Source organism: Euleptes europaea, chromosome 13, assembly GCF_029931775.1.
Source record: "Euleptes europaea isolate rEulEur1 chromosome 13, rEulEur1.hap1, whole genome shotgun sequence".
NCBI classification, from domain to species: domain Eukaryota; kingdom Metazoa; phylum Chordata; class Lepidosauria; order Squamata; family Sphaerodactylidae; genus Euleptes; species Euleptes europaea.
Window position 1 is genome coordinate 18,638,540 of NC_079324.1, and position 25,540 is coordinate 18,664,079.

General features: G+C 46.5%; 1 protein-coding gene across 1 annotated transcript; it reads right to left on the reverse strand.

The window, feature by feature from the left end:
* Window positions 1–3,507: 3,507 nt before the first annotated feature.
* On the reverse strand, window positions 3,508–25,234 carry LOC130486243 (endothelin receptor type B-like). Its single transcript, XM_056859482.1, has 7 exons — window positions 24,770–25,234; window positions 14,224–14,336; window positions 13,045–13,249; window positions 11,548–11,697; window positions 7,819–7,952; window positions 6,279–6,387; window positions 3,508–3,673 (listed from the first exon to the last, which is right to left on the reverse strand). The coding sequence occupies exons 1-7, from the start codon at window positions 25,220–25,222 to the stop codon at window positions 3,524–3,526; spliced, it is 1,314 nt and encodes a 437-aa protein (XP_056715460.1). The 5' UTR covers window positions 25,223–25,234; the 3' UTR covers window positions 3,508–3,523.
* Between the last annotated feature and the right edge of the window lie 306 nt (window positions 25,235–25,540).

Here is a 25,540-nt window from a genome sequence, read left to right on the forward strand (position 1 = left end):
AGCATAAGCTGGGTGGGGGGTGGGATGTCATAAAAATAAATGCATCTCTGCAGATCCGGTTGGGCATGTGATTTATGCCCTATCTCTTGGTTCAGGACACATTGTCCTGCTTGGAAAGTGCAGCGCACACAGAATGAACTTCAGTTTTGGCAGGAAAGAAGACTGTTTCATGCACGCCTGAGCTGCATATGGGGGTAGGGCTGCCAACCTCCAGGTGGTAGCTGGAGATCTCCCACTATTACAACTGATCTCCAGGTGACAGAGATCAGTTCCCCTGGAGAAAATGGCCACTTTGGCAATTGAACTCTATGGCATTGAAGTCCCTCCCCTCCCCAAACCCCACCCTTCTCAGGCTCCACCCCCAAAATCTCCAGGTATTTCCTAACCTGGTGCTGGCAACCCTATATGGGGGCTGTCTGGAAATCCATGGAGTGGTACTGAATGACTCCTTTCCTGGTACCATTCATGGCTTTTGGCTGGAATCACTGGATGGAAAGAGAAGCTGCTCAGGCCATGAGCCATTTTGGCACCTAAGATAAAAAGTCGAGGCACTGCCCCTTCCCAAAGCTCATTGACACAAGGGTCTTTCATGCATGGGAGTTTTACCTGGGGTTCGATGCTCGCTTGACCCACACTTTTCTGTTGTGAATTCTAAAAAATGCTATGCGCCAGCAAAATCACCAGCTCAAATCCAGAATCATCTGAGTCCCTGCCCTGCAGATTTTTTTCAGACACCCCTGCCAGCTCAGCAGCTGTAAACCGATACGCTTTCAAGCATAGTCACGCGGCAAAAAGGACTAGTAACTTTGCTTCTAAAAAGGAGGGAAACTGCAGTTCTCAGAAAGTATATTCCATCCCTCAGCCTGTATCTTGGCTTTTTTTACTCTCAGGTGGTATTGTTGAAGACACGTATAACCCTGAATATATGCAACCTAAGAACTGTATGTACATAGCATGGCAGTAATGGTATAAATGTCAGGCAAAAATTCATCCAGAGTTTCACATTGCTAGAACGAGGTCTGAAATCACCACCGTCCCTCTGAATAGCAGGGAACTAACACTGCGTTTGCTTCCATGGAGATACATCATGATGGGTAGCCATGTTATCTGAAGAAGTGAGGAGTAGCTCACGAAAGTTCATACCTGCCAGAAATTTTGTTAGTCTTTAAGGTGCTACTGGACTCTTGCCCTTTTATACTCTTACGTTGACTTGTTAGTCCCACCTATTTGAATACTACTTCCTTTCACGTAATCACGCACAGGACTGCAGCCTTAGCTGGGATTTGTTGGTAGGGTTGCCAGCTCCGGGTTGGGAAATACCTGGAGAATTTTGGGGCAGAGCCTGAGGAGGGCAGGGTTTGGGGAGGGGAGGAACTTCAATGACATAGAGTTCAATTGCCAACACAGCCATTTTCTCCAGGTGAACTGATCTCTATCGGCTGAAGATCAGTTGTAAAAGCAGGAGATCTCCAGCGACTACCAGGAGGTTGGCAACCCTGCTTGTTGGGCGGGGCAGTTGGAGGGGAGAAGGAATGAAAGGGCAGGAGAGCGTCCCTATGGGCCTGGCTTGGATTTCTTTTGGACTCAGAGGATCCTGAGATAGCTCAGCAAAGTCCAGGAAGGGTTGTAGGATCTCAGCATTATTGCCTCTTTAATGAATGATATGGAGGGGCTCTCGATTCATCCGTTCTCCAGTGAAGATGCTTTCTGTCTCTGCAACCAGATCTGCTTTTGAGGTTCCTAGCAGCTGTCTCATGGTTGTCATTAGGGTTGCCAACCACCAGGTACTAGCTGGAGATCTCCTGCTATTACAACTGATCTCCCCAGATAGAGATCAGTTCCCCTGGAGAAAGTAGCCATTTTGGCAATTGGACTCTATGGCATTGAAGTCCCTTCCCTCCCTAAGTCCCTGCCCTCTTCAGGCTCCACCCCTAAAACTGTCAGTTTCCCTTTCCCCTGTTTCATTTAGTATTTAGTGGTATACTACCTCTGGATTGGAGGATCCACTGAGAAGAGGGCAAAGAGGGACCTGGCAACCCTAGTTGTCAGGATGGGACAGTGAAGATCGATGTCCAGCATCCTTATGGCTTGGGATGTTTAAAATCCAGGCCGACAGGAGAACTACCACAGTGTACTGGTTTGAGTGTCAGAGCAGGACTGGGGAGACCCATGTTTGAATCCCTTCTTAGCTATGTGGCTTAGTGGATGACCCTGGGCCAGTCACTCTCTCAGCCTAACCAACCTCACAGGGTTGTTGTGAGAATCAGAAAGAAGAGGGGAAGACCATGGATGCTGCCCTGACTCCTTGAGGGAAGGGCAGCATCAAAATGGGATAGGTTCCCCCCATTTCTACATACCTCTCCTCTGCTGTCACTCAGCAGTATTCAGCCCCTTCAGGTATCTGGAGACTGAAGAGAGAAAAATGTGGAAGGGAGAAGTAACTCGGGCAGAGCTCATGCTTGCATCACCCCACTGAAAAGCTTAGGGGGCTGGTCAGAGAGGGAGAGAAGGAGAAGCCGTCCTCACATGTTCCTCGGGGGATTAAGTGGTAACTGGAACTGTGGGAGGAGAGGGGGAAACATTGCCCCCAAACCAATCTGTTTCCAACAACAGCCCTCCTGATGCGTCTAAAAAGCTTGCAAGGGGGACGTGGAGGCCTTTCTCTTGTTTCATTTATTTAGTGGTATACTACCTCTGGACTTGGAGGTTCCACAGAGCTATCATGGCTTACTCATCTATGAACTACGGTAATTATTTCCAAAGCCACCTGAGCTACGTTTTATGGCAAGAAACCATCCTTGCCACCTGCCCACCCACCCACCCACGACTACCAGTGGCCCCCTCCCTGCAGATTATCTGCACTCCAAAAAATGCCCCCACTTCTGATTTTGGACACTACAGTCTTGATCCAACAGTATCAATCACTTCTTGGCGGTGATGGAAATGGGGAAACAATGTCCCAAAGAGCTGTTTTATGGCAGGGAGAAGATTCTCAATCATGTCCAGGTTTTAAAGACTGGTCTCCAGGAAAGGAGGGAAGATGGCATGGTATAGCCTGATCTTGTCGGATCTCGAAAGCTAAGTAGGGTCAGTACTGGGAACGGGAGACCACCAAGGAAGACTGCAGAGGAAAGCAGTGGCAAACCCCCACTGCTTCTCACTTGCCTTGAAAGCCACTTGCTGGGGTCACCATAATTTGGCTGTGGCTTGATGGCTCTTTACTCATCCGGGAAAAACTTAAGCCAAAGGTAGCACCTTTGATGGCCGTTTAGTTTGTTCCACCCAAGCAATTCTTCTGATGTTTAGGGAGAAAAAGAATAGTTCGTGGGGAAACTCCAGGAGAATAAGAGGCGAGGAAGGCCTCTTCCAGTGTGGCTTCCTTTGGAGCTGGTTGGTATCTTAGTTTCTGAGGGAGGAAGGTGAAGAAATCAGAGGAAGTCAAGAGGAACCCCAGGAAATGAGGGCCAGACCAGGCTGGTCAACTCCATCATCCTGGTGGACCTTCGGCCTCTTGTTCTTCTGCCTAAGATGAGCTGTACTTGTTACTCAAGTGGGAGCTGCTCCGGTCGAGGCCCAGTTCTTGCCCATTGGCCTTCCACTTACCAACGGAGCCTTTGTCGTCTGTCGGCACGATGCCAAGAGTTGGTCTCTGGCACCAGCAGCACAGACATGACTGGGAGACACAAAGCAGACAGCATTTAGAACAGTGATATTCAGTGACTCAGGAGCCACCTATGCTTCCATGACATGCCACCTGTTCCTATTCTGAACACCATTCCCCGATGTGGCCCATGCACCATGTTTCAGGAAAGTGGGTAAGGCCCTTGTCCGGTATGGCTTGTGGTTAGGGTTGCCAATCTCCAGGTACTAGCTGGAGATCTCCTGCTATTACAACTGATCCCCAGCCGATAGAGATCAGTTCACCTGGAGAAAATGGCCGCTTTGGCACTTGGACTCTATGGCATTGAAGTCCCTCCCTTCCCAAAACCCTGCCCTCCTCAGGCTCCACCTCAAAAATCTCCCGCCGGTGGTGAAGAGGACCTGGAAACCCTAGCCAATAGAGATCAGTTCACCTGGAGAAAATGGCTGCCTTGGCAGTTGGACTCTATGGCACTGAAGTCCCTCCCCTCCCCAAACCCCGCCCTCCTCAGGCTCCACCCCCAAAATCTCCAGGTATTTCCCAACCCGGAGCTGGCAACCCTAACGTGGCTCTTTCTGTTGATGGTAACTGTGAATGTAGCTCTCCACCAGCTGTGGAGTGAATACCTCTGGTTTAGGGAATCCAGAGGGCAGCTGCCTTGGAGAGTCTCTTCTTTCAAACTTGATACACAACTTTTCCAAAGCTTGCAGCAGTGTACATAAGGTCGCCAAGTCCCTCTTCGCCACTGGCGGGAGATTTTTTTGGGGGGAGGAGCCTGAGGAGGGCGAGGTTTGGGGAAGGGAGGGACTCCAATGCCATAGATTCCAATTGGCAAAGCGGTCATTTTCTCCAAGTGAACTGATTTCTATTGGCTGGAGATAAGTTGTAATAGTGGGAGATCTCCAGCTAGCACCTGGAAGTTGCAACAAGTTACAAACAGTGCTGTAAAATAGCAAGTACAAACAAGAAGAACAGCACAAGCTCCAATTTCAAAATACAAAATATATATTCACAACCAATGTTCAATAGTCAAAGGACTTGCACATCATATACACAAAATACAACTGTACCATGGATGTATAAAGAGTTCAAAACCAAAAGGTAAGTGGAAACATATCCAAATAGTCTTAATGGTTACAAAAAATTCAAACAGTCAATGGCTCATAGAAACCCCAAAGGTCTATTTCCAAAGATGGCAATCACAGAGGAGAAGGCCTTTCTAGGATGGAACTCCGATAGTGGCAGGGGTTGATCATGCGCAGTAGAGGTGATAGAAGCAATTCCAGTACCAGCAACGCTGCTCATGTGCAGTAACTGGTAGTTAGATCGTGCGCAATAGGAACTGCTGAAGGAACTCAGTTGCCCATAGCAATGATCTTATTAATAGAACCAATGTGTACAATGAGGAATCCTCAGTCATACATAAATATCAAACAACCATGGTGCAGAGGGGAGGTTCATGGGCGTGGACTCCGGATTGTGTTCACGTTTCGCTTCAGGGCTTCATCAGCCAATAGTACACAATGTCATTCATCAGTGTCGAATTCTCTTAGACCCGCAGGTTCAGTATCAGTCATCAAGTATATGTTTCCACTTACCTTTTGGTTTTGAACTCTTTATACATCCATGGTACAGTTGTATTTTGTGTATATGAAGTACCTGGAGGTTGGCAACCCTAAGTGAATACCACTCATTAAAAATGCTGAGGGTACAAAATCCATTACAATCACTAAAATAAGGTACAGTGCCAGGAGATACTGGGTATAGCCAACGGCTTGGATCCTATGAACCCATTCCACTGGTGGTAGCCCTTTCCTTCAGTGGAAGAACATTGGGATGGGCACAACTCCTTGTGCCAGAAGAAAATGCCATCTTGAATTGAATAGAGCCAGTATTCACCAAGACTCCCAAGTGAATGTTCGTGTCCAGCTGGGTGACCTTGGGCTGGAAGCAGCTCTCTTAGAGCTCTTTCAGCCCCACCTACCTCACAGGGTGTCTGCTGTGAGGAGGGGAAGGGAAGATGCTTGTAAGCCGGTTGATTCTTCCTTAAGTGGTAGAGAAAGTCGGCATATAAAAACCAACTCCTTCTCTTCTTCTTCTTCGAGGGTTGTTTTCAGCATTACAAGATGCTTTTATGGTCATTTTATGCTATTTGGTTTTTATTCTATTTTTAATTACATTTTTAGCCTTTTTGGGAGAGCATATGGGTAGCAAAGTTGCATAAAAGCATGTGCAGAGGTCAGGAAAGGAACATATAGTGACAAGGAGAGCAATCTCAAGAAAGCTGGTTCTCCTTTATCCCAGTAAGAACTTGGCTGGTATGTAGGGTTGCCAACCTCCAGGAGTGCTTTCTTTTTTGTGGTTTGCTTAACCTCCAGGTACTAGCTGGAGATCACCTGCTATTACAACTGATCTCCAGCCAATAGAGATCAGTTCACCTGGACAAAATGGCCGCTTTGGCAATGGGACTCTATGGCATTGAAGTCCCTCCCCTCCTCAAACCCCGCCCTCCTCAGACTCCGCCCTAAAAACCTGCCGCCAGTGCAAAGAGAGACCTGGCAACCCTAGCTGGTATGATCATGCCCCCAAGCTTCATGTAGCACCCTCTGGCCCTTGATAAGTGGAGACAATCTCCTACCTGAAAGCAGTTCTTAAATTTCCGGCTGACAAAGTAGAGAGCCACGGGGTTGATGCAGGAGTTGAGCGAGGCCATGTTGATGCCAAAGTAATCCATGACCAGGAGGAAGCTAAACAGTGAAAAGGAAGCTAACGATACTAAAAAGGGGTGGGGAAGAGCAAAATGCTGGAGAAGATGCTTCAAGAAGTGGGGAGTTTCAGCATGAAGACTGGGCTAGATGGACCCCTTGGCCTGATCTGGCAGAGATATTCTTACCTTAGGAAGGCTGCAAACTGGACAGGGGGAAAAATGCCCTGTTTCTTTAATAGAATCATGGAATCATAGAGTTGGAAGGGGACGTAGAGGCCATCTAGTCCACCCCCTGTTCAATACAGGATCAGCCTAGAGCAACCCTGACAAGTGCTAGTCCAGCCTCTGCTTAAAGACCGCCTGTGAGGGGGAGCTCACCACTTCCCTCGGTAGCTGATTCCACTGTCAAACAAATCTTACTGTAAATATATATATATATTTCCTAATATCCAGCCAGTACCTTTCCTCACGCAATTTAAACCCATTATTGCGAGTCCTCTCCTCTGCTGCCAACAGGAACAGCTCCCTGCCCTCTTCTAACAAGCAATCATGTCCCCACTCAACCTCCTCTTAACAGAAGTTTAATGAGTGGAGAATTAGGGTTGCCAACCTCCAGGTGGGGACCGGAGTTCTTCTGGAATTACCACTGATCTCCAGACAACAGAGACCAGTTCCCTGGAGAAAATGGAAACTTCAGAGAGCAGACACTATAGTATACCATAGATCACAGGCAAATGTTCCCTTCATAGGCATTGTCCCAAAATCTCCAGGAATTTCCCAGGCTGGAGTTGGCAACCCTAGCGGAGATGGGCAGCTGGAGCTTTTCATGACACAAAGTGAAACAACATCACATGATAACTGCCTGCAGCTCAACCAATATTCAACAAACCAGGTTAAAAGTTAAGAATCTTATATCTTCTTGGCAGGCTGTCAGTGATGATTTTCAGGAAAGCATATAATGCTTAATCTTTGGAAATAAATATAGCAAATAATTAATCAACTGTTGTATACTGATGACTATTTTATGGGCTGAACAAATGGGGAAAAAAAGATTAGCTAATATGGTATGCCCTGACCTGAATAGTCCAGGCTAGCCCAATCTCATCAGATCTCAGAAGCTAAGCAGGATCAGCCCTGGTCAGTATTTGGGTGGGAGACCACCAAGGAAGTCCAAGGTTGCTATGCAGAGGCAGGCAATGGCAAACCACCTCTGTATGCCTCTTACCTTGATAACCCTACAGAGTCGCCATAAATTGGCTGCAACTTTATGGCAAATTTTTTTAAAATAGCAGCCACCTCAACTGTTCTGTACCTTCTGTCTTTCTTGCTTTAATTAAATAAGAAGCCAACCACAAATTATTCGAACGGCCTACTTCAAGAAGTTGTTGTTCAACCTGCTTAATTTTCAATGATTTTGGAGGTCTCTGTCAGCACTAGGAAGAATCCACCAGGTGTCTGACAGTTTTCCTACCTAAGAAGCTCGCATCTGTCGACATCATGAGGGTTGTAGATGGTCTTCTTCAGGATCCTGCTCAGGTGAAGAGGCAGCCAGCAGAGGGCAAAGATCACCACCAGGCAAAACACTGTCTTGGCTACTTCCCTGCGCTGGAAGGTACAAGGACAAAGTGCGGAGACTGAAGGAGGAAGCAGAAGGGAAGCAGAACACTACAACTGGATTGTGTGTGGAGCATAGAATCATAGAGTTGGAAGGGACCACCAGGATCATCTAGTCCAGCCCCCTCTGCACAATGCAGGAAATTCACAACTACCTCCCCCACACACCCCCAGTGACCCCTACTCCATGCCCAGAAGTTGGCCAAGATGCCCTTCCTCTCATGAACTGCCTAAATTCATAGAATCAGCATTGCTGACAGATGGCCATCTAGCCTTTAAATTCCTATTCTTTACAGCAGGATTTCCAAGCATCAGACTCTTCCCTTTTGGAGAGGAACTGTAGCTCAGTCGTAGAACACCTGCTTTGCATGCAGAATATCCCAGGTTCAATCCCCGGCATCCCCAGATAAAAGGTTCAGGTGATGCGGAAGGCCGCCACCTGAGGCCATAGAGAATCACTGCCAGTCAGGTGTGACAATACTGACCCCAACAAAACAATGGCCTGTCTCAGCAGACGGCAAATTCATGTTCCCATTTCTGTGGCACATCTAGCTTGTTCATGATGCGTTGGACTCATGTGAAGCATCATAAAGAACACGAGGGCTGGGATTTGGGGAGCTAGATGCTAACAAGAGCATCAGGTACATGGGTCAGAAGACTGACAGGTTGGTGGGTGCTAATGAACCCTGTAATTGTATCAACCACTGCTCCACAGAGCCTTTTAAACATGAAATGCTGCTGCGCTAGGTACTGGCGTGACCAAAGTGCATCAGCAGGTGAGGCTTTGAGATGGGAACATGAGGGGCTGCAGGCCACCGATGAGCGAGGAAAAGAGAATACCGGCTGTGGATTCTCTCTTGACACTCTTTGGCTTTAACCAAATCATGATGTGTGTTAGTTCAATTGACGATTTGAGTCACTTTGGTGCACTTGTGGGAGCCGGTCTCTTTCTCAAGGAAAAAAAAAAGGCATAACAAATGTGTTTAATCTCAGGAAGGATATACCAGGAGGCAGCAGTGTTAATTTGTTCCCCTTAAGCAGGAAACCTCAGTTTATATGGGTTCCTATCACCACAGTGGGTACCTGAATGTCTGTAGAAAGACAGACTCCAAAATGTTAATGATACAGATTAAGCAGTTTATTGAAAGGTGCTACTGCATAATATTCTACAAAAGCAAACTGCAAATGGAAGTCATTCTGTTAGTCCATATTATTTTATGTAGCCATCTGCACCTTTCTTATGGTTTTATATCCATGCCTTTTTCATATGTATACCTGTAACGTGCATCTGATTCAGTTTGCACTTTGCTTTTGTAGCGTATTATGCAGGAGCGCCTTTCAATAAACTGCTTAATAGGTATCAGTCACACTTTGGAGTCTGCATCTTCCTACTTACAGTCGCGTACCAACCAGGGTGATAAGTAGGGTTGCCAGCTCTGAGTTGGGAAACACCTGGAGATTTTGTGGGTGGCGCCTGAGGAGGACAGGGTTTGGCGAGGGACTTCAATGGGGTATAATGCCAGAGTCTACTTTCCAAAGCATCCCTTTTCTCCAAGCAAACTGATTGCCTGGAGATCAGTTGTAATCCCAGGAGATCTCCAGCTACCCCCTGGAGGTTGGCAACCCTAGTGATAAGAACCCATAGGAATAGAGGCCTCCTGCTTAAGGGGACTGAATTAACAAGCAGAACAAGCTGTGCGTCTGGCAGACAGGAGAAAGGATGGGTTCACCACTGTAAGCCTTAGCTGTTAGTATCATGGCAGCCCCGCATTGACGCATCTGGCCCCAACAAGGAAACTTGAGGCTACAAAAAGAACAACCTGTTCTGGGAAAATTGGCAAATAAAATAAAAATGCAGCACGATGGCTAAAGTGTTTATAAAAAACCGATCCCCAAAGCTCTGAAATATACCATAAGCACATACAAGATTCTCAACAGAAATACATGGCAGAGAAACTTTTAGGAATACAAACTATACAAAGTTCACTACAGATATAAGCAAATCAAACGTCAGCTGTGCAGACAAACAAGTGTTCATGATGAGCTCTTGGCTCATAAACTCAAGCGCGGGAAATGCAACCGATAGTTTTTAAGCTGGAGTTTTAGCACTGCAGACGCTGAACAGAGCAATGAAAGGCTGGAAGTTGCTGAGTATGATGGGACGGCAAGTCCGGATTCCACTACTGTTTCGGCACGCAAAGCTTCATCAGCCAGTAACAAGGAGATGTGAATCTTAGCAATCTTCCTCTCAGATAATTTGCGTAAAGTATCCGCTTAGATAAGAATGTAGACAACTTACCCGTGACGGTGCTTATGGTATATTTCAGAGCTTTTGGGATTGATTTTTTTAATAAACACTTTAGCCAGTGTGCTGCATTTTTATTTTATTTCCTAGCAAGGAAGCTGCCATAATAAAATATGGACAGGACCCCAAAGAACCTTGTGTGTTGCATGTGGCACTGCAGAGAGAAAAGTAAGAAGAAGGTGAGTGTCAATGGTGATGGATGGGGATGCTCAACAAAAATGTCCCACCAGCAACCCACATGGAGGGCAACCTGTCGCAGTGCATGGGAGGGACCACAGCTCAGTGGCAGAGCACATGTTTCCCAGCCAGTACATCCCAGATCAGATACTGGGAACCTCCTGTTCAAGAAAATCCAGTAGCAGGACTGGGAAAGATCCCTCCTACACCTGAAGTCCTAAAGAGCTGCTGCCGTTGGAGTAGACAAGAAGGAGCTGAGGGCAGATTAGAAGGCTCCATTACCAGTCACGGTGGATAAAAGCAGTTAGAGGTAAGCTAGAACAGATGGGCTTTTCTCCCTTTTCGCTTCTGGAGTTGGGGGCTGATCAGGCTAAGAAAATGGTGAAACAAAGAGTGAGGGACATCAAGTGGCAGATGGATCTAGCAAGAACTCCCACCTTCTTAGCCCCGGATAAATCCAGATACATTGTGGCCCCTGCTGCATATCTTTTCACTCTGGAAATAAGTAGCCATAGAAGGGCCTATTCGCAATCCAGATGCTCGGCCTTCCCCTCAGCACTCCTAGAAGGTAGATATTACAAAATCCCTATCTCAGAGAGATTATGCTGGTGCAGTACAGGGGATGTAGACACCATGGAGCTTATTCTCAACCCCTGCCCTTACTATGAAGAGATCTGTGGCAAATTTATCCGGCCATGGACTAACAGGCTCTCTGATAACTCGGAGGCGGAGAGGGCAAGGAAGCTGCTCTCAGATGAAAATCCAAGAGTTGCCATAGACACTGCTAAATTTTGTGCTGCCATGCCCACAATTAGGCACAAATTGTTGGGATGACCTGTCTTACTATCTATGTACATAGCAGCGTCCTCTTAGGATTTTATGTATTTTATATTTTTTATACTTGTATTTATGTATTTTATACTTTTATATTTGGAATTTCTGGTTTTAATATTGATGGGATTTTAGACAACTGTTGGCTATTTTCTTCTTCTGTATATGACTGGCCATATTAATAAATGACTGACTGAAGGCTCCATTCTTCCTGCCCTGGCCAAGGAAGAGGGCCTGCTCCTCAGACCCTATAAGGGGGGGGGGTGTCCTCACCCGCTTCATGTGGTCATTGAGTGCTATCCTCATGCCGTTCCTCTGGCTCAGCATCTCACAGGACATAAGAGTATAGAAGACGCTGGTGCAGGCAAGAGGCAGGCAGAAATAGAAGCCAAAGAGCCACCAGTCTTTCACGTTCTTGTAGAACTGCAGAGAGAGAACAGAAGAAGTCAACTCCACTCTTAGATCAGCCCTTTAATCAACCCCAGTGCCCACGCTGTCTCCCTACCCTGAATGTTTTTGGAATCAACAATAAAGAAGGAGCACAGGCAAAGCAGATAGAAGGCAGCATGGTACAGTCCAATCTAATCAGATCTCAGAAACTAAGCAGGGTCAGTACTTGGAAGGGAGACCACCAAGAAAGGCTCTGCAGAGAAAGGCAATGGCAAACCACCTCTGCTTCTCACTTGCCTTGAAAGCCCCTTGCTGAGGTCACCATAAGTCAGGCTTGATGGCACTTCACACACATACACACACATGCACACACACACACAGGCAGGGCAGATCTTCTGTTTAGCGTGATGGGAATGGACGACAGCTCAGAGAGGATCAAAATTGAGATCAAGGCCAATGCTTCAAAGTGCCTCAACTTGAGTGCAACTATTATTTTATTTATTTACTTCATTTATACCCCACCTTTCTCCCCAATGAGGACCCAAAGCAGCTTACGTTGTTCTCCTCGCCACCATGTTATCCTCACACCAACACTGTGAGGTAGGTTAGGCTGAAAGCATGTGACTGGCCCAAGGTTACCCAGCAAGCTTCCGCAGCAGAGTGAAGATTTGCAAAGCACCAGAGGTTGCAATGACACATAGGTCTGTAATGAGTAAAATAAAATACATAACAATTCGTAAGCAAAGGCACATAAAGATAAAATGGAAAGTCTCCCAAACCCAGTTTGAAAACGTACAATATGAGACAATGAAGCCATAAATTCAGTTAAGATGTGCAGTGTAGACGGCTATGGGCTGAAGTGAGCACATTGCATCCCCCAGGATTATACGCATGTAGGGAAATACTTCCTCAGTTTACTCCTGGTCCCCTTAAGGATGTATTTCCCTACATGCATATAAACCTGGGGGATGCAATGTGCTCACTTAAGCCCATAGCCATTTGCACTGCACGTGTTAACTGAATTTATGGCTTCATTGTCTCCTGTTGTAAGTTTTCAAATTGGGTTTGGGAGACTTTCCATTTTATCTTTATGTGCCTTTGTTTACTCATTGTTATGTATTTTATTTTACTCATTACAGACCTATGTGTCATTGTAACCTCTGGTGCTTTGCACTTTTTTCTCCTCTGTCTTCTATTAGAGGTTTCTTCCCCTTCTTTCCCCCCCCTTTTTTTAGAGTGAAGATTTGAACTCGGGTCTCCCAGATCCTTGTCCAACGCTCTAACCACTATACGACACTGGCTACTCAAGTGGTCAAAAGGAAAAGAATAAGCGACCAAGACAAGGTCATCAGCTGTTCAGGTTCCAGAGTGAGGACGCACCGTCATAAAGCTGGTTGTCTGATGGGGGGACAGCATGCAGACCCAAAAGGTCTCCTCGCGGTAAGGCAGATTCACCAGGTCGAAGGCGATGGCTTCCGGGACGGCGAGGATGACAGCCACCACCCAAATGAGAATCACTTCGACTGCCTTCCACATGGGGATGCCAATCCCTTGGATCCGGCTCCAGGAGACCACAGCTCTGTATCTGCCACCGGACGGAACAAGCACAAGAAATGAAGTCATGCCTATTGGCAACTTGACAACCAACTGAGGATGAACGCATTGTGGGAGGATTAGCTCCGGGATCCCCAACAGGAGATGCCCGCTGGCACCTTATCTGGCACTCATCAAGATTTTTAAATAAGTGAGTGGGACCAGGTAGGGCTTCTGCCCATAGGGTTGCCAGGTCCCTCTTAGCCACCAGTGGGAGAGTTTGGGTGCAGAGCCTGAGCAGGGCAGGGTTTGGGGAAGAGAGGGAGTTCAATGTAGGGTTGCCAGGTCCCTCTTCACCACTGGCAGGAGATTTTGGGGGTGGAGCCTGAGGAGGGCGAGGTTTGGGGAGGGGAGGGACTTCAATGCCATACAGTCCAAGTGCCAAAGCGGCCATTTTCTCCAGGTGAACTGATCTCTATCAGCTGGAGATCATTTGTAATAGCAGGAGATCTCTTGCTACTACCTGGCAACCCTATAAATAAGGGGTGAGGAAAGTTAGGCCCAGGGGCCATTTAAGGACCACGAAATCATTTGGTCTGGCCCTTTGTGGGTCCTGGCGGATCTCTAACTCAGAAGGATCTAAGACTGGTGATCCACCCCCTCCTGCAGACAGAAATAGCCTCTATTCAAGGCAGATGTGAGTTTGTTTTGCCGAGAAAAGGAACATTTCCCCCCCTTGCAGAAGAGTCGTTAGCTATGAAGCTGCTAGGACCGCCCAAGAAACTAATTTTTAAGTTGATAATTTTGTATGGCCAGTGAATGATGTTATAAATATCCAAATAGCCCTTGGTGGAAAAAAGGTTCCCCACCCCTGCCTTAAATTGTAACTCTTGGATGCCAACCCCTTAAAATACCAAAACATGCATCCTTGCATTATGAAGGAAAGGCCGATCACATGCATGGGGCTCCTTGTGTGACTAGCCGAAGGCACTACCCAGGCTTGAGAGAATACGGGCAGCTTGTTACCTGTCTATGCTGAGAGCGCAGAGGCTGAGGACAGTGATGCCAACAGAGGCTTTCTGGATGAACGGTACTAACTTGCACACGTGAACGCCGAAAGGCCAGGCTTCTGCGAGCAGCTGCAGGAGAGAAAGCGAACCGTTAGCAGGCCATCTCTGTCAAGAAATGGGTTCTGGCAAGACTACAGTTACAATTGAAATGCTCACTACCCCGCCAGCCCAGTATGAGATCACGGACAACGAGACAACTGGCCTGCCCTAGTCACTCCGGACGCTGAGTAGTCAAAGCACGTCTGAAGATGTTGGGACTTTAGTTAGAAGTAGATAAAGAAATAAGATGTTAATATAATAGTTAAGTTCTTACTGATTATGATACAGAATACGGATTAAAGAGAAGATTCAGAATGGTAGATATTAGATTGCGGGAGACGATGAAGTATGATTATAATGATTATAATGAAGTGATGAAAATGGTGTGGACCCGTTCCGAATGTTAACCATGTATAATCTATCACAATTGTTCCTAAACCCTTTTTCCTTTCCCACTTTGTATACTAAAAACTAATAAAATATATTAAAAAAAAAAAAAAGAAATGGGTTCTGGCAGAGATACAGGCGAGTCCAAAATTCTTCTCATCCCAGCAATCTACATGGAATCCAGAAATGTCAACTTAATTGGTCTGATTTCTGAAGATCTCTGTGGCGGCTGGAGATCTCCTGCTATTGCAACTGATCTCCAGGCAACACAGATCAGTTCCCCTGGAGAAAATGGCCGCTTTGGTAATTGGACTCTATGGCATTGAAGTCCCTCCCCGTTCCAAACCCCACCCTCCTCAGGCTCCACCCCCAAAATCTCCAGGTATTTCCCAACCCAGAGCTGGCAACCCTAGTTGTAGGTGATGTGAAAGACCTCTGCATGAGATTCTGGAGAACTGCTGCTAATCTGAGTAGGCAGTACTGGTTTTGATGGTCCAGCGGTCTGAGTCAATCTAAGGAAACCACTACATGCTCTACAATTAGGCAATGCTTTCCCCAAAGAATAACAGTACTACCTCTCATACATAAAGTGGGTATTCTACCATTTGAGCAAAGATTTTTTAAAAATACCCCATGCCATGACTATTATTCAGACTATGTACATTTCCCCATTAAGAGATCAGTGATTCGCTTCCAAACGTTAGAAGACTGAATCTCGATAACAGAAGTCATGAGAGCAAAGGATTTCAAACTGTCAGATAAATTTATGAAGGTGTGACCCTTGTCTGGGGTCAAAACGTTCTCCATTCTCCTAATGAAGCATCTCTGCGGGAAATCTAATTACTGCACTGGTTCACTTTAGATTGGACTAGCAAGTTTTAACTTGGTTCATGCTGAAAATTTGATTATATGCCTATGTAAACATAAATAAAAACTGGGTTGATACTACATTAAGAGGGAGAGAATGCATACAAGGAGATACTCTTAGAACTATTTAGCCTCTTCCTTTATGTCCTGAACATCTTTTCTAAGGTCTTTTCACAGCAGTCATTATACACCAAAACTGAAACCCCTGGCTTGACTTGAAGTAGGGCTGCCAACCCCCAGGTGGTAACAACCAAAGAAAAACTCAATTTCACTGTTAATTGGTAGTGGCAGGAAGGAAACAGTGCAGGCAATTGTAACAAAAACATATATTCATGAAAAAGTGCAAGACATAAACAAACAACAAGTGCTAATACTAGAATAACTATCAAGGAAATACAATATATATATATACAAAGCTATTCACAATGTGACAGCAATGGTAGGTAAAGCACAATGGCTATCTCCAACGAAATTAAGAAAGTCCAATGCCAGTAGTTTCAAAAATCAACGTCTGCTGGAACACCTCTTGCTGCTCCAAAAAGGTGACAGAGGGAACGTTATCCCAGATATTTGTAGCTCTTTCACCATATGTTTGGCTTCATCAGCCTCAGCGATAAAGGTTTAAGCCCACCAGTATGTATTCGTTCTGGGAGGTTCTTCAGGTTGAATTCAAAAGTTTCACCTTATTTTTCTTTTTAGGTTTTTATCCTTTTTCTTATTAGCTCCCAAAAGAGTGGGCTGCTAATGCTGAGCTAGGGGATGCCCCGCTGAGCTAGGGGATGCCAGCTCTGGGTTGGGAAATAACTGGAGATTTTACGGGTTGAGCCTGAGGAGGGCGGGATCTAAGGAGGGGAGGGACTTCAGTGGGATATAATGCCATAGAGTCCACCTTCCAAAGCTGCCAATTTCTCCAAGTGAACTGCTCTCTGTTGACTGGAGATCAGTTGTAATAGTGGGAGATCTCCAGCCACCACCTGGAGGCTGGCAACCTTAGGTGGGGGGTGTCTTTGTTCACTGCAAACTCCATTCCAGCCAGAAATGGACAAGAGATCTCAGACCCCAGAGATCAAAATGTGAGCCTCTAGCGGTAAGACCTTCACCACCCCTTACCCCCCCCCCCCCCGCACAAACAACCACATGGCTAGTTTGGATCCTAGCCCGGATGCCTCCTGACTAGTTTTAATCAGGAGGTGTCTTGGCTGGTGCCCCAAACAAGTGGTACTCTGAACAGGGCTGCCCAAAACACACGTGTCCATAGAGATGGTTTGCCCCAGAGGCCTCCCAGTTGAGCACATGCCAAGGCCTGGCTGCGGCGCGCTGCCTTTCTGCCATCTGACCAACCCCTGGCTCTTGGCTCCAGCAGGGGCTCTTGGATATGGCTTTGTCATGCTGGAAAGAGCAGCCAGGGGGTTCAAAGAGGAATTTTCCACTTGGAAGCACACCAGGAGTTAGAGTTGCCAGCCTCCAGGTGGGGTCTGGAGATCTCCCAGAATCCAGATCTCAGTTCTGACATATGCTGCTATGAGGGGAGGTCCTGTAAATCAGATTTTATAGGTAGGGTTGCCAGCTCTGGGTTGGGAGATTTGGGGGGGGCGGAGTCTGGGGAGGTCAGGGTTTGGAGAGGGGAGGGACTTCAATGTCATAGAGTCCAATTGCTAAAGCGGCCATTTTCTCCAGGGGAACTGATCTCTATCGGCTCGAGATCAGTTATAATAGTGGGAGATCTCCAGCCACCACCTGGAGGTTATAATACCAGAAGGGGAGTGGTACCTGGAACAGACATAAACATAAAGTACCACTGGTACACTGAATATTTCCAATCAAAGTGGCTAGGGGCTGTTTTAAATTATGTCAGGAACTTAGGCCTATCCCCCCAAGCCCTTCTAAGCAGTGGGTTGGATCAAGCAAAACAGCTGATCAGGCAGAGGATCGAAGATACTGAGCGTCAAGCCAATATCTCTAGAACTCCAGGTTTTATATGCCCTCTGAGCACCAAATATGTGATCGCTCCAGCGGCCTATCTGGCTATATTGGAATCCAATAACATCAGGAGAGCTCTCACCCTTGCCAGGTGTGCGGCACTCCCCTCTGCAGTACTCGAAGGCAAATTTAAGAAGATCCCTTTCATAGAAAGAAAGTGCCCATGCTTGCTTCAAGAGGTGGGAACGATCGAACATATGATTTTACGGTGTACTTTTTACAAGGAGGCTAGGAGTAAAATGATTGATCATTTGCTAAAGAAATTCTCAGGAGAATCTGACAAAACCAAATTGGACCACCTGTTAGCAGGCAATAATCCCCAGATCTCGAGATATGTTGCTAGATACTGCATGTTAATATGTAGGGCTAGGAAATCACAGCAGTAATTTTTAACTTATCCAATTTATTAACGGTCATATTTTATTCTAATAGTGTTATCTGGTTTGTCCTTAAATCTGCCTTGTTTTTGTTGGTAAGGTTTATGGTATGCATCGCTGTATTTTTATAATGCTGGTCAACTGACCGTAATAAATGATTGAATGATAATGGTTGATGTAATTTCAAAAACGTGATTTCCAACAAATGATTCAAGTTATGCAACAAAACAATCTATACAAAATATTGTCGAAGGCTTTCACGGTCAGAGTTCATTGGTTCTTGTAGGTTATCCGGGCTGTGTAACCGTGGTCTTGGAATTTTCTTTCCTGACGTTTCGCCAGCAACTGTGGCAGGCATCTTCAGAGTAGTAATACTGAAGGACAGTGTCTCTCAGTGTCAAGGGTGTAGGAAGAGTAATATATAGTCAGAAAGGGGTTGGGTTTGAGCTGAGTATTGTCCTGCAAAAGTATTGTCCTGTAAGTATCAAGATAATGTGCTAATGAGGGTATGGTATGTTAATATGGAACCATTGTATCCTGAAGTGATCTGTTAATGTGTGTAATCCAAAGCTAATCTGTATGGCTATTGTTGAATGTTGTCTTTGTCTGGAGGTTTTTCAGGGCAGGAATGAATGAATAAGGCTTGGCTTCCTGTAGGTGGGGCTGAGAGAGCTCTTAACAGAACTATGACTGGCCCAAGGTCACCCAGCTGGCTTCGTGTGCAGGAGTGGGGGAACAAATCCAGTTCACCAGATTGGAGTCTGCCGCTCATGTGGACGAGTGGGGAGTCAAACCCAGTTCTCCAGATCAGAGTCCACCGCTCCAAACCTGTTCTCTTCTGCTGATGTGGCCGTTGATCCCTGAAGGGGACGGACACATCTTCGTCTGGTGTCTCAGCTGTTGCCATTCCATCTTGAGCGACTCTGCTAGGAGTTTAGTCTCTTGACAGTGACCTTACGGTATTGCTCCCAGCTTTGCTGTCACACACAAACCCCCTCACCATTGGAAGGTGTGTCTCCAAAAGGGGGCAGTTTGGTTGGTTCAACAGTGACGAGACAGATTTCGATCCATATGTAGCTGCTCCAGCTCAACATAAGTTGATGTAAGCCAGTGGGTCTAGCAACCTTTAATTAATTTATTTTTTTTGCTGAAAGAGTAAGGCAATAGGCATGAAGGTGAATAAACATTATGTTAAGAGTAAAGAAATGGTTATACAATGAAGGGGTGCTAAAAGTGCAGCAAGGCAAGAAAGTGATTTTCTTTTTTTTCTTTTTTTAGAATTTTAGCAGAATACTACACCTATATCATGCCATACAAAAAAGAATCTGGTGCACAAGGTGGTGTTGGGACAAAGGCTGTTACTTTCTTTGGCACTGTGGAAAAGGTGTATGCATCTTTCTCAAGCTCCTCCCACAGGTGGGATAGCCTTAAGAAACATGTACCAATTCGTGTAAAGCGATTGTGTAACACAAGATGGAGTTCAAAGCATGAAGCTGTATGCGTACTTGCTGAACACACTGAGAAAATAATAGACGCTTTGGAAGCGTTGAGAGATGGGCCGGAAGAAACCTCTGAAACCAGGGGTGATGCAGGAAGTCTTTTAGTTTGCATAATGACATATGTTTTTTTCTCTTTCTTGCATTTTTGGAACCCAGTACTAACCGAAGTAAATGATACTCAGATCTACCTGCAGCAAGAAGGACTTGTGCTTGATCAATGCGTGCAAAAGTTAAAAGCATTGGCTTTATTTTGTCATGAAAAACGTGATAGTCTAGTGTCAAAGGCAACTGAGAAAGCTCTGCAGGTATGCAAAACCTACAGAGAGAAGAGTTGGAAGACGCAAGAAGATGGATGGGGAGAACAGTTGCGATGCTGGCTTGACCTTAATACAGGAAACAAGCAGAGAACAACTGGAAGCAATTGATCAGCTCCAGGCAGAAATTAAAAAACGTGCTACGCAGATGAATACGCTTCACCAGAGATTTGCTTTTTTGCAAATCCAAACATTGTTGGATACTGAAAAAGATGATTTTATTAAGAAACAAATTCAGCACACGTGTGCTCAGTACACAGAATTGAATGCTGCATCTATGCTCACCAAAATAACTCGACTTCGGCACCACATTATCTTGTATAAGGAGGTCAGTCCTGATGAGCAGGTTGCAAACTGGTCAGCTTTAGATTTGCTTCGCTGGGTGTATAAGTGGAAGCTGCAAGAAAGTTTAACTAACTTTGTTGTCACATTAAGAATCTTTCTTACTATCACTGTTTCTACAGCGAGTTGTGAAAGAAGTTTCTCAAAACTTAAACTAATTAAAACATATCAGAGATCTACAATGAGCCAAGAAAGACTGAGTAATCTAGCAATACTGTCCATTGAGAGAGACTTTAATGTAGATTTCAATTCGATGTTGAAAAATTTGCGCTAATTAAAAGCAGGCGAATTTAAATTAATCTGTATATACAGATTGATATCTTGCACTTCTATTAAAGAATTACAATTAGAGGTACAGGATTGAGGAAGTTGGCTCCATCTAGCCCAGTCTTGGATCATCTCCAGGGTATGGTTCCATTTTGATGTTTAGTTTTTGTTCTTGATATTTGTTGTCGTTTACGATGGTTGTGAGACGACATATAATAGCATGGCCCATGCTAGGTTACTACATTTGTATTCATAGACCTGCTGAAAATGTGGAGAATGTGTAATGCATGTTCGCACTCAATAAAGTGTTTGAAAATAAACTTGTATTTAGATGCATTTTACTTTAATTACATCAGTATTTTCATAACAAACAATACATGTGCTTAGGGGGTAAGGGTTTCTTTAACTAATCTAGTGGAAGAGACTCGAGTGCTAAAATCCACGGGTTAGGGGGCGCAAATTACTTGCCTTGCCCCAGGTGCTGACAACCCACGCTACGCCACTGGCCAACCTGTACTCTGGACAAGGGGCTACGGCTAGGACAGAATATGGAGAAACAGAATGGTTTCCAATTAGCCACAGTGTCAGACAAGGATGTATTTTATCTTCCTGTGTCTTCAATCTGTATGCAGAACATATAATTAGGAAAACTGGATTAGATTTAAATTAAGGTGGAGTGAAATTTGGGGGGAGGAACATTAACAATTTGAGATATGCCGATGATACTAAATTACTGGCAGAAAATCCTGCAGACGTGAAATGACTACTGCTGAATGTTAAAGGAGAAAGTGCCAAAGCAGGACTACTGCTGAACATGAAGAAGACAAAAGTAATGACTACAGGAGAATTATTTAACTTTAAGGTGGACAACGAGGAAATAGAAATAGTTCAAGACTTTCTATTCCTTGGCTCCATCATCAACCAAAAGGGAGACTGCAGCCAAGAAATCAGAAGGAGATTGAGATTGGGAAGGGCAGCCATGAAGGAGCTAGAAAAGATTCTTATGTGTAAGGATGTGTCACTGGCAACCAAGATCAAGTTAATACATGCCATAATATTCCCTATCACTAGGTATGGTTGTGAAAGCTGGACACTGAAGAAAGTTGATAGGAATAAAGTATATTCCTTTGAAATGTGGTGTTGGAGGAGAGTGTTACAGACACCGAGGACTGCCAAAAAAAAAAAAAAAAGACAAATCAGTGGGTTATAGATCAAATCAAGCCTGAACTGACCCTAGGAGCTAAACTGACTAAACCAAGGCTATCATACTTTGGTCACATTATGAGAAGACAAGAGACATTAGAAAAGACAATAATGTTAGGAAAAGTTGAAGGCAGCAGGAAAAGAGGAAGACCCAACAAGAGATGGATTCACTTTATAAAGGAAGCCACGGCCCTCAGTTTGCAAGACCTGAGCAAGGCTGTTGATGATAGGACGTTTTGGAGGACATTGATTCATACGGTCACCGTGAGTAGGAAGAGACCTGATGGCACTTACCGTATATACTCGTGTATAAGCCGAGTTTTTCAGCCCCAAAAAAGGGCTGAAAAAGCCGAACTCGGCTTATACACGGGTCAATACGGTAGGGTAGGGGAGGAGGGAGGAGGGAGGAGGGAGGAGGGAACTTACTGCCGCCGCCGCCGGTCCCACGCCGCTTCCTGCTGCCAAGAGCGGCCTGGGGCGGCCTCCTGCAGCTGCAGGGCGGCTGCCCCGGCCCTCGCCCGGCCTCGCCGCCGCTGCTGCCGGCCGAGGGCGGCCTGGGGCGGCTGCCCCGGCCCTCGCCCGGCCTCGCCGCCGCTGCTGCCGGCCGAGGGCGGCCTGGGGCGGCTGCCCCGGCCCTCGCCCGGCCTCGCCGCCGCTGCTGCCGGCCGAGGGCGGCCTGGGGCGGCTGCCCCGGCCCTCGCCCGGCCTCGCCGCCGCTGCTGCCGGCCGAGGGCGGCCTGGGGCGGCTGCCCCGGCCCTCGCCCGGCCTCGCCGCCGCTGCTGCCGGCCGAGGGCGGCTGCCCCGGCCCTCGCCCGGCCTCGCCGCCGCTGCTGCCGGCCGAGGGCGGCCTGGGGCGGCTGCCCCGGCCCTCGCCCGGCCTCGCCGCCGCTGCTGCAAGGCCGAGGGCGGCCTGGGGCGGCTGCCCCGGCCCTCGCCCGGCCTCGCCGCCGCTGCTGCCGGCCTGGGGCGGCTGCAGGGAGGCTGCCCCGGCCCTTGCCTGGTTGTGTCGCCGCCGCCGCCAGGCCCGCGCCGCTTGCTGCCGGGAGCCCAGGTAAGCCTGCCGGGGGGGGGGAGGGGTTATAAGCCGACCCTCGGCTTATACACGGGTGCCTAATTTTTCCCCATTTTTGGGGAGAAATTAGGCACCTCGGCTTATACGCGGGTCGGCTTATACACGGGTATATACGGTAACACACACATGAAACATGGCAGCTGACAGTCTTTGCCAACTGTTGTTCAATTTAAAAAAACACCTTTTTATATTTGCACAGAATTTCCTCCTGTTCCTTCATCTATTGCATTCCTTAGTTTTTACTTATAGCGTCTTCCTGGCCTGCTAAGTCTATAAACCATTAACATCCAGGAACATATGTCCAGCTCATTTTGATCTTTTCATTTATACTCTGCTTGCCTTTTAAGCAACCAAAGCTGTTCTTCTAATCAAAACTAGTTTATATTCTAAATAACTGGATCCCAAATATTAATACTTCGCAAGATCATTTCCACACATTCTTAGGAGCAGACTGCTATGTTTACCCCCTCCCCCATCTGGATTTTAAGAACTATCTGACATCCCCTACCCATAACCTTTTGTTCATCATTCAACACTCTAGGAATGCTCTAGCCAGCCTTCCTCACTAGGTGGGGCTGCTTCATTTCCCAGTGAAGCTCCAAAGGAATGAACCCAGTGATGTCCTCATAATAAATTGGTGATTTTATTTTAGCGTCTCTGAATTTTAACGATAACAGTTAATTCATCTTAAGTTCAGAGGCTTTTCCTGATGGCCAGTGTCTTTCCTTCAAAATTATGCATTTCGTATGCTTTTATCCCACCATTTCCCCAACAAGCTCGGGGCAGCATACATTATCCTCCCCTTCTCTGTTTGATCCTCACAACAACCTTGTGAGGTAGGTTTGACTGAGAGTGCAATTAGCCCGAGGTGACCCAATAAACTTCATGGCAGAATGGGGTCTTGAACCTGATCCTCCTGAATCCTAGTCCAACACTCTAACAACTATGCCACGGTGGCTTACATACTTCTTGGTTACCCTTTTCAAAGTCTATGTCATGCTTACAGTCACTGTAGCTAATGTGGGCTGGGTTTTTTCAGGTTCATCAAAGCAATGATAAGAGTACGGTAATCATGAAAAATCCACCTGGAGCTAGAAGAACTTGAGGTGGACACACTGAGATAGGTGAGATGGCTGAAGTATAGATTATGGCCACTTTGGGAGTGGGGGAGGGCACCTGTGCAATTAAACCATTATTCAAATGGAAGCTGTCATGTCATAAATTTTCTCCCATTTCCTACCACTGGAAAGAAAAGTGGGATATAGCTAACTAACGAACTAAAAATAATAAATTAATAAATAAATGTGTGTTTAAAGTGCCACCACTCTCAGCCGACTTATGGCAACCCAGTAGGGTTTTCAAGGCTAGAGGGTAACAGAGGTGGCTTCCCCATTGCTTTCCTCTGCATAGCATGAACCCATGAAGCTGCCTTCTACTGAATTAGACACTTGGTCTATCAAAGTTAGTATTGTCTACTCAGACCGGCAGCAGCTCTTCAGGGTCTCAGAAAGAGGTCTTTCACATCACTTGCCTAGTCCTTTTAACTGGAGATGCTGGGGATTGAGCCTGGGACCTTCTGCATGCCAAGCAGATGCTCTACCACTGAGCCACAGCCCCTCCCCAACCAACCCTGGGTTTCCTTGGAGTTCGCCCATCCAAATACGAACCAGGGTTGATCCGGCTTCACTTTGGAGATCTGACAAGATCAGGCTCACCTGCCCCATACAGGTCAGGGCAAACACACACACACACACACATTTTTAAAATTCTTAAATGGGGCATATCATTACTCCAAATAAGGAGGTAGAACCACTGGCCTCACTGTGGTATTGTCTTGTGCCCCAGAGCCTTGGTTTCCAAGAAAGGGCACTGTAGAAACGATAAGCCCCCCACCTAGGGTTGTCAGGCCCCTCTTCGCCACTGGTGGGAGGTTTTGGGGCGGAGCCTGAGGAGGGTGGGGTCTAGGGAGGGAAGGGACTTCAATGCCATAGAGGCCAATTGTCAAAGCGGCCATTTTCTCCAGGCAAGCTATCGGCTGGAGAGCAGTTGTAATAGCAGGAGATCTCCAGCTACTACCTGGTGGTTGGTGACCCTACCCCCACCCCAAGGTGAGTTTCTTGCTTCCCTTTCTCCATCCTTGTCAAGGATGCCTACCTTATATACATTGATGGGCAGGGCAATGAGGATGTAGAGAAGGTCCCCCAGAGCCAGGCTGGCGATGAGAACGTTGGGCCCGTTCCTCATGCATTTGTTCTTGTAGATAATCCTGAGAAGGGTGGAGTTGCCGATGATGCCCACTATGAAGATGGTGCAGGACACGAAGGTATTGATGTACTTGAAGGCCTGCCTGATTTCCGTCCGCTTTGCACACATGACTGAGACCTGCGGGGCCTGAGTGACAGCATCTCTGAGAAAGAATCCCGATTGGTTGGAGGCAACTTTGGAGCCCAGGAAGATATCTGGCTGGATGAGGCTGTAAGCTTTATCTTGGCCGAGGACCTCCAAAGAGATGGTGCTGTCCCTAAAACTGTTGGCCGTCTGGCTGTAGACGCTAAGGATGAGGCATGCCAAAGAGGTGAACGCGAGAGGAAGTGGAAGGGTGCCCATTGGAAACCAAAGATCAAGGCCCAGCCAGAGTGCGTGAGGGACGCAGTGCTAAAGATGTCTTCTAACGGGTCCTGCTGTCTCCTGTAGAAGGAAGACAAAGGTTGAGAAATCTGAGTTAAATGTGGAGTGACAACGACACATTTCAGCTCTCAGTGAATTCCCTTGAATCTGATTATTGCACCTAAAGGGCTTGACCAAATAACAGCCACCATGAGGGCTAGAAACCCCACAAAATATTAAAAATTAGTGTCCTCAATTTAAAAACAAACCTTAGATTTGACTGTTGGCTAGGTCAGTGGTTCTCAGACTTTAGTAACC

Bases quoted from the DNA above. Each gene is read 5' to 3' on its own strand.
- LOC130486243 (XM_056859482.1), bottom strand. From the start codon at position 25,222: ATGGGCACCCTTCCACTTCCTCTCGCGTTCACCTCTTTGGCATGCCTC. The intron at 7,953-11,547 runs GTGAGGACACCC...TGTACCTTCCAG, and splicing joins TCAATGACCACATGAAGCGG to CGCAGGGAAGTAGCCAAGAC. The intron at 3,674-6,278 runs GTAGGAGATTGT...TGTGTCTCCCAG, and splicing joins AATTTAAGAACTGCTTTCAG to TCATGTCTGTGCTGCTGGTG.